The sequence below is a fragment of the Nuphar pumila genome, chromosome 6 (assembly GCF_984573655.1).
Source record: "Nuphar pumila chromosome 6, dmNupPumi1.hap1.1, whole genome shotgun sequence".
Lineage (NCBI taxonomy): Eukaryota > Viridiplantae > Streptophyta > Magnoliopsida > Nymphaeales > Nymphaeaceae > Nuphar > Nuphar pumila.
In genome coordinates this window covers 132,354,712-132,363,843 of record NC_143254.1, presented here as the reverse complement: position 1 = coordinate 132,363,843, position 9,132 = coordinate 132,354,712, and the positions used below count along the sequence as shown (strand labels likewise).

The following is a 9,132-nucleotide window of genomic DNA, read 5'->3' as shown; positions in this document are numbered from 1 at the left end:
CTTTTCTGCTACTGTCGAATCTTTGAATTTTATTTTCTGAAACAATAACTCATACCATTCCGAAATTCAAAAAATCGTAGAGGACTTTAGAAAATTCCAAAAATTGCGATCTTTAGTGTTATGGAAAGGTCTGGATTTAACCTTCATTTCGTCAGTTGTGAGTTTGTCCAAACTCTAACGTTTGACGGGTCAAAATTCCCTTCAAACAGTCTACCTCTGAATTTTGATAATCTGTGTTGGACTTGTTTAGCAGTCCCAGTGTCGAGTCCGTGGAGCGGTCGTTCTTGCTCCGAATTTAGTATTTTTGAATTCGTTGGAAAGCTGTGCAAATCACACATAACTTTTTTTTGGATTTCCTCTGTCAAAACAGAGCGCACAGATCCCAAAAATTAGTTTTCCAGAGTTCTGTCTGGGCTCTATATCATTTCAGCTTCCGCGTGCGTTTGGATCTTGGATCGTGGATCATGGATCGGTGTGTACCGAGTCCACCGTAGCATTGCATCATTTTGGTATCAAAGCGGGTTGTTGGATTTTTCAATCCGACACGATTCCCTGTGTTGTGGGGAGTTCAAAAAAAAAAAAAATTTTAGGTACCATTCACCATGGCGGGTCGAATGGGCGGTCGAGGTCAAACTAATTTTAATAGGGGAAACGATGATCGTGAACATCGATATGAGGTGCGAGATCTGCAAAGACAACTGGCTGAGGCTAATCGTTGAGTTGAAGATTTAACTCGTCAAATGACCGAGAATGTTAGATTTAACGATCGGCGTGAGGAAAGGAGTTCGCATAGTTCTCGAGGAAATCGAGAAACCCAATCGTATGATTCTGATGATGACTTTGAGTCACATCGACGAAGTCCAGAAAGAAGAGATAATCTACAACCACGAAGATCCCATTGGGATTCGGGCTTACGTTTTGATATCCCAGAATTTAAGGGAACTGGAACTCCCGAGGAATTCCTGGATTGGATTAGCGAAGTTCGCGAAATCCTTGAGTTTAAGGAGGTACCTGAAGATCGTCGTGTGGGATTAATATCCCTCAAATTAAAGGGTCGAGCTGCAGCTTGGTGGCGTCAGCTCAAGCAGACACATAGACATCTGGGTCGAGCTCCGATTGAGCGTTGGGAGCATATGGAGCAGAAGCTTCGTGCTCAGTTCTTGCCATTAAACTATCATCGTGAGCTATATCAAAAATATCAAAGTCTTAAACAAGGAACTAGATCGGTGGATCAATACACCGAAGAATTTCATGATCTTGTGGCACGAAACGACATTCGTGAGAGTGAAGAACAATTAGTTTCAAAGTATATTGGAGGACTGAACTTCCAATTACAAGATATGTTGAACTTCGTAGAGTGCTGGACTGTGTCTGAAGCACATCAAAAGGCACGTCAATGGGAGAGGTCTACCCAGAGAAAGACCTTGGTATGGCCTAGTCCTGTGACTAGACCCGTAGCGCGGGCTCCTACGGTCCCCAGTGCAAAAGTTGTCCCACCCTACCGTCACCCCAATGCTTCAAATCCACCTAGGGATGCGAGTCAGAATGGTTCGATAGGAAACCAGCTTAGAACCACTAGTTCGAGCACTCCCATCAAGTGCTATACTTGTGAGAAACCCGGTCATAAGTCCACTGAATGTCGTGGCAAAGCCCTATTCGTTGAAGGAATTCATGAAGAAGAGGATGTTCAATTCAATCCTGAGTTCGATCCCATTTATGACCCAGAGATTGAATCCTTTGAAGAAGAACCAGAAGAAGAGTTTGTGGAAGAGGATATATTGCTACCTGATCGAGGTGAAGCACTCATCACGAGGCGAGTTTGTTTGGCCCCGAGGCAAGAAATGAGTGATCGATGGCTAAGAACTCACATATTTGAGTCTGCTTGCACCATTAATGGGAAAGTGTGTCGGTTCATCATAGACTCAGGTTGCTGTGAGAATGTCATTTCAGTTGAAGCCATGACTAAGCTAGGTTTGAGTTGTAAGACTCATCCCCGTCCGTATCAGATGTCTTGGCTCCAAAAGAGTGTTGATGTCCGTGTCGACTGGCAATGCTTGGTCAAATTTTCGATTGGAAACACCTATTTCGATCAAGTATGGTGTGATGTGCTTCCCATGGATGCTAGTCATATCATACTCGGAAGACCATGGCAGTATGACCGTTCCGTTATTCATAATGGTCGATCCAACTCATACTCGTTCACATTCAAGGGGCGGAAGATCCATTTAAAGCCATCCAAGGATCTACCACCTTTGTCTTCATCTTCGTCATCTGCTTCATCTTCTCGTACTCCAGTTTCCACCCAAATTTCTCACCCACTTCATCCAAACTTGCTCCTTCAAAAGTTAAACTTTCAAGTGCTTTTATTGCTAGACACGAGCTCCAAGAGGCTCTGAGTCAATCTAGCATGTGTTACTTCTTGTTCTCTGTTGATTCTGATTCATCTCGTGGTGAGTCAAAGTCTGACACCATAGATCCTAGAGTCACACCCCTTTTAGAGGAATTCCGTGAAGTCTTTCCAGATGAATTATCGGACGGATTACCCCCTCTGCGGGAAGTCCAACATCATATTGATCTACACCCTGACGCAGTATTGCCACATGCTCCGCATTATCGCATGAGTCCTACAGAGTATGAAGAGCTTCGTAGACAGGTTGAAGAATTGCTGACTAAGGGTCACATTCGTGAAAGCCTTAGTCCATGTGCGGTTCCTGCTCTTCTTGTTCCCAAGAAGAATGGAACGTGGCGGATGTGCATTGATAGTCGAGCTATCAATAAGATAACCATCAAGTATAGGTTTCCGATTCCGAGATTGGATTATCTGTTGGACCAATTGACTGGTTCAAAGATATTTTCTAAGTTAGATCTGCGTAGCGGATATCATCAAATATGAGTTAGGCCTGGCGATGAATGGAAAACCGCATTTAAAACTCGTGATGGTCTCTATGAATGGCTCGTAATGCCATTTGGTCTATCCAATGCTCCATCTACCTTCATAAGAATCATGAATCAATTTTTTCGACCTTACATCGGTAAATTCCTGGTCGTTTATTTTGATGACATTCTCATATATAGTCAAACCGAACCTGAACATCTAGAACACTTACGTTTAGTGTTCGATATCCTCAGAAAGGAATAATTTTATGCATCTATCGATAAGTGTGTCTTTTGGGCTACTGAAGTTTTATTCCTTGGTTACGTGGTCTCGACGTCAGGTATATCTGTTGACCCTTCGAAATTCGAGTCGATTCGAGATTGGCCTGTGCCAAACTCCATTACTGCCGTGCGTAGCTTTCATGGGTTAGCTTCCTTCTATAGGAGGTTCATTCCACATTTTAGCAGTATTACTGCTCCGTTGACCGATTGTATTAAAGGTAAGACCTTTCAATGGAATCCGGAGGCTCAACAATCATTTGAGCGTTTGAAATCCTATCTCTGTTCGACATCAGTGTTAGTATTGCCTAATTTTAATCTTGCTTTCGAGTTGTCATGTGATGCATCTGGTGTAAGTATAGGTGCTGTGTTGAGTCAAGAAGGGAAACCTGTGGCTTATTTTAGTGAGAAACTGAATGAAGCCAAATTGAAGTATAGTACCTATGATAAGGAATTCTATGCTATCGTCAGAGCATTAATGCACTGGAGGCATTATTTGGTACATCGAGAATTTATTCTCCATAATGACCACGAGGCTCTCAAATATATCAATGGTCAGCATAAGTTGAATGCCTGTAGAGCCAAATGGGTAGAATATCTGCAAGAGTTCACATTCGTTCTGAAACATAAGGCAGGAAAGGACAAAGTTGTCGCTGATGCCTTAAGTAGGAAAACCATTCTCCTGTCTACCATGAAATCATCTGTTTGGGGTTTTGAGGAATTTGCGTCATTATATGAGTCAGATAGCTATTTCTCAAAAATTATTAATGAAGTGACAAGTCATCCTCATGACAATTTCTCACTGGTTGATGGGTTTTTATTCAAAGGCAATTTACTTTGTATCCCAAACTGTTCCCTGAGGCAACGTTTGATTTATGAGATACATAATGAGGGACATTTTGGTCGAGACAAGACAATGCATTTAGTGTCTTCAACATATTTTTGTCCCCATATGCGAAAGGAAGTGAATAGATTCGTGAAAAAATGTCATACATGTCATATCGCGAAAGGAAATGTCACAAATGCTGGGTTGTATTTGCCGTTGCCTATTCCTGAAAAACGTTGGCAAGATATAACCATGGATTTCGTTTTAGGATTACCTAAGACCTCTCATGGTCTTGATTCTGTCTTTGTGGTCGTCGACCGATATACAAAAATGGCTCGTTTCATTCCGTGTAGAAAAACCATGGATGCATCTCATATTGCGGATTTGTTTTTCAAAGAAATCTATAAATTGCATGGCATTCCAAAAACTATCACTTCTGATAGAGATGTTAAATTTGTAGGTCATTTTTGGCGTCAATTATGGAAAAAGTTAGGAACCAAGCTACAATTTAGCATTCTCCATCATCCTCAGACCGATGGTCAAACTGAAGTTGTTAATCGATCTTTAGGAAATTTGTTGCGAGCTTTAATTAATGATAAACCTATGTCATGGACTCAAATAATTGCACAAGCTAAATTTGCTTTCAATAAATCTGTGAATCGTTCTACTGGATTTAGCCCTTTTACTGTTTTGTATGGTTTTAATCCATGTTCTTTTGTTGACTTAGCTCCTATTCCTATTGTTGGTCCTGTTTTAAATTTTGTTCAAGATCGTGTTTCTTTGTTGTAAGATATTCATGAACAGGTACATTTGAATTTTCAAGACAATATCAGTAAGTATAAAGCAAGCTATGATAAGAAGCATCGACATGTATTGTTTGAACTTGGAAATTTGGTATGGGTTACTCTTACTAAAGAACGTTTACCTTCTGAGTTGCATGGTAAGTTGGCGCCTAAGCGCATTGGTCCTTGTGCAGTTACTAACATCATTAATTCTAATGCTTACAGGGTTCAGTTGACACCTCAATTCAAAACTTCGAATGTGTTCAACGTCAAACACTTGGAGCAGTACCGTGGTGATGCTGAAGGCGAGGAGTCGACTTCGAGGACGAAGCCTTTTCAACCTGGGGGGGATGATGCAGAGCATCTAGAGACAAAAGCGGATTTAGATCCCAATCCAAATATCCAGACCCGTTCCGGACATCGCTACCCAAGGCGATCCACACGCTTACAGGACATTCGTGGTCCTAGTGGATCTCCCAGTTAGTTGATGCTCATCGTGATCCTTTTATTGCTTTGATTCCATTACGGAATCATATTTTTGGAATTTACTTTATCAATAGTTATTTCATGTATTTTTTTTAGGAGCCGAATTCTACGGATCCGGATAGTTCTGGTACCCTGTAGGATCTTTCTGTGGTACTAGAGGGTGTATGGGGTCCAAGGGTAGTTTTTATTTTTTCGCAAATTCGCTTCTCTCTTGGTGTTGGTGCAGGATTCAATTCACAGCCTATTTGGATCCGGATCTTGATCCGTCTTCATGAGGGGGGGTCCTAGGTGGCACCACTTTAGTGTGGTCTATCTTGGACCTCATTTGAATTCATGTTGACCAGCCCAAAGTCAAAAATGGACTGTTGGTGGAGTTATTAGCATTTGACAAAATCTAGGCTTGCACATTCGTTTTTGGTGCAAAGCTTGGGAAGGCCAATGTCTCTTTATTGTGGCTCTTCCCAAGCAACCTAAGCCCTTAACTAGGGAGGTAGTCCAAGGGGTGGGGGGCCTTGTTCAATTTCGAAATTGGTAGTGTGTCTGGTTCTAGAGTGAGAAAAATCAAGTTTTTGGTGTGGTTGGTGCTAAAAAGAAAGCTATCTTGGTGTGAAAGAAAAAACCGAACTTCATTTTTGTGTGGAAGGTGTTCTTGTGAAGATGTTTTATTCGTGGTGGCTGTTCTAAGTTTGTTCGTGGTGGTTGCTCATTCATCCCTACTGTTCGTATCTCTCTTGTGGCGTCGGTTGCTTTCCAACGACGAACAATATCGATTTCAACCTGGATATCTCTATCGGTTCTTCGTTCTATTTCTTTAGCTACTTTTATTCACATTTGTTGCAATTGTTCATGATTTGATATTGCTAAATTGTGTTAGACCATTAAAGAGTTGCGAAGGCATGTTAGAAGTATTTTTTAATATTAAAACTTGTCTCATTTGATCTTAAGTTATTTCGGGTTGTTGATGTGTGTGAATGAACTCGGGTTCTTTCAAAAGGACCAAATTGCTATTACGAGATAACAGAGAAGTCTCTGATAAAACATCCGTATCAGACTTAATATTGAGCGGATTTTTGTGTTCTTTAGCTTTCTGGAAATCTAAGAAAATTTTCTACAACTTTGTAGTTGAAAGGTTTCTGCGACTCGTCCATTTGAACCCCTGAATCTGTCTGTCAAAGTTTCGGTCTGATAGTCATCCACTGTCACCAGTTTGGTTCAGAACCAACTTAATAGTGTTCGGTATTTTCTGATTGTCTGGAGATTCTCTGAATGGAATTTCAATTTTTTTGATTATGTAAAAAGCTATAATCTAGACCTATAACTTTCATGTTTTTGGTTTTGATTGAATCGTTGCTTAGTTGCCTCAAAAATATTGATCTTCTCTGCTACTGTCGAATCTTTGAATTTTATTTTCTGAAACAATAACTCATACCATTCTGAAATTCAAAAATTCGTAGAGGACTGTAGAAAATTCCAAAAATTGCGATATTTAGTGTTCTGGAAAGGTCTGGATTTAACCTTCATTTCGTCAGTTGTGAGTTTGTCCAAACTTCAACGTTTGATGGGTCAAAATTCCCTTCAAACAGTCTACCCCTGAATTTTGATAATCTGTGTTGGACTTGTTTAGCAGTCCCGGTGTCGAGTCCGTGGAGCGGTCGTTCTTGCTCCGAATTTAGTATTTTTGAATTCGTTGGAAAGCTGTGCGAATCATGCACAACTTTTATTTGGATCTCCTCTGTCGAAACAGAGCGCACTGATCCCGAAAATTAGTTTTCCAGAGTTCTGTCTGGACTCTATATCATTTCAGCTTCCGCGTGCGTTTGGATCGTGGATCGGTGTGTACCGAGTCCACCGTAGCATTGCATCACTCTTCCTCTCTTCGGCTCAATGCTTACTCAAATGCAGAATGGGCTGTCTGTCCAGATGATCGTAAGTTTACTGTTGGCTTTGTTGTTTTTCTTGAACCTAATGTGATCTCCTGATCATCCCACAAGCTGAAGATTGTAGCTCATTCTAGTATCGAGGCCAAATACAAATCCCTAGCATATCCTGCCTCTGATCTCCTTTGGTTACGTTCTCTCCTATGTGAACTCAAGTTTCCTCCCAACGCACCCCCTGTGCTATGGTGTGATAATATCGAGGCTCTTTACCTCGTTGCCAATCTTGTTTTTCATGCTCAAAGCACATTGAAATTGATTTTTATTTTGTTTATGATCACGTTTGCAAGGGCCACCTCTAAATCCAATTCATTTCTTCTCATGACCAGCTAGCAGATGGACTCACCAAACCGTTTCCACTAGCAAAATTCATCGATCTTTGTCACAAGCTCAACATGCGTGCACTCCCGTTGAGCTTGCGGGGGCATGATAAGCCAAGCGTTATCAACCCTCAACCGATAATGACACGTGAAGATCCTTCAGGATGACATCGTAGTATCGACTCCTTCAATGTAGCGGGAGATTCCACAAATGTAGCAACAATTTTCTTTATTGAAGGCCAACTCATCAAGTCCAGCTGCCGTTCCTAAGATGGTTCAACCGATTCCTCAAATGTCGATATTCTATCGTGATATAGTGTTATCCTTCAAATGTCGACATTTGAGGATCATGTATTTATCATGATGCAGCATTATTTAACCGATTCCTCAAATATCGATATTCTATCATGATATAGTGTTATCCCTTAAATATCGACATTTGAGGATTGTGTGTAATCTCTGTATAACTGAATATATATAATAAAACCCTATACTCACAAAAAGTCAGGTTTATCTATTATCATTATTGAGTGAGTCGTATTCATTATCATCACTATCATAATCTTTTTACATTATACTTGTAAATCCAAGATCCCCTCTGAAAGAGGGTGCTAAATCTCTCCCACAATTGCAAGGCATGACATAAATCTGAGTTGCATGGTGAACTGTAAAAAAAAGGTAAAAGGCTGCACTGCACTGTTTCTGAGAAAGTGAGCTTTTACAAAAGCATAGGGTGTAGGTCAGGTCAAATAATGGCTTCAAGGGGCCCTCCTTCAAGCTAGAAAAATTGTAGGATCTTTCGAGATTCAAGCTAGGAAATGTGAAATTTGCCTAAAGCAAAAACATGTTCTTGTTTGTGAATATCTGATTATGCTGGACTTGAATTGTTGTGTCATTGTCAAGTTCTTTATGGGGTCCGAGCATCACTCAGGTCTATGACCCTTTGTCTAGAGAAAAAAGGAGATACTATTTATTTTTGTTATATAGAACAAGTAGGGTAGCCTTCATAGAACATAAATAAAGACAAAGCCAAGCCTGATCAGGACAGGACTGCTCCAAACGGGCAGGACTTTTGGTCCTGATTACCTAGCTACTTTTGGGGTGCTAAACATTCCCGAGGCAGTTAGGGTTGGAGTAGTCTCTCTCAGAGAGAGAGAGAGAGAGAGAGAGAGAGAGAGAGTGAGTGTCCAACCAAAGAAGGTACAAATCGTCCAGACCTCTTTTAAAAAATTTATGTAAAAGCGTTTTTGGCAAATTTGACTACATGGATGTCATTTTCATGATAAAAAAACCTTTTGCAAAGATGAAAATTTTATGATCTAGAAAATTTCAAAATTTTCAAATAGTTGATTTTTTAGCACATTATAAGATCCTATGTACACATTAAAAGAATTTGCTACAGGAACTGGTTCTTAGGTTTTTGACTATAAAGATCGCATCCACGCAGTCAGACTTGCCAAAAAAGCACTTATAAAATTAATTTGTGAAACTGGTTTGGACTGTTTATACTTTCCTTTGGCTAGGCAGTCCCCTTTCCTTATATAAATAAATAAATAACTTTATTTATTTCTTTGAAAGACAGGATATTTAGAAGTCGTTTTTGTGTTACTATAATCAATAAAATTTTGAAC

At 40.3% G+C, this 9,132-nt stretch overlaps 1 protein-coding gene across 1 annotated transcript; it reads left to right on the top strand.

Moving 5' to 3' along the window:
* The first annotated feature begins 740 nt into the window (after positions 1-740).
* LOC149836293 (uncharacterized) lies at positions 741-2,893 on the top strand. The gene is made up of 2 exons (XM_090009746.1): positions 741-1,971; positions 2,211-2,893. The coding sequence occupies exons 1-2, from the start codon at positions 741-743 to the stop codon at positions 2,891-2,893; spliced, it is 1,914 nt and encodes a 637-aa protein (XP_089865872.1).
* The last annotated feature ends 6,239 nt before the right edge of the window (positions 2,894-9,132 follow it).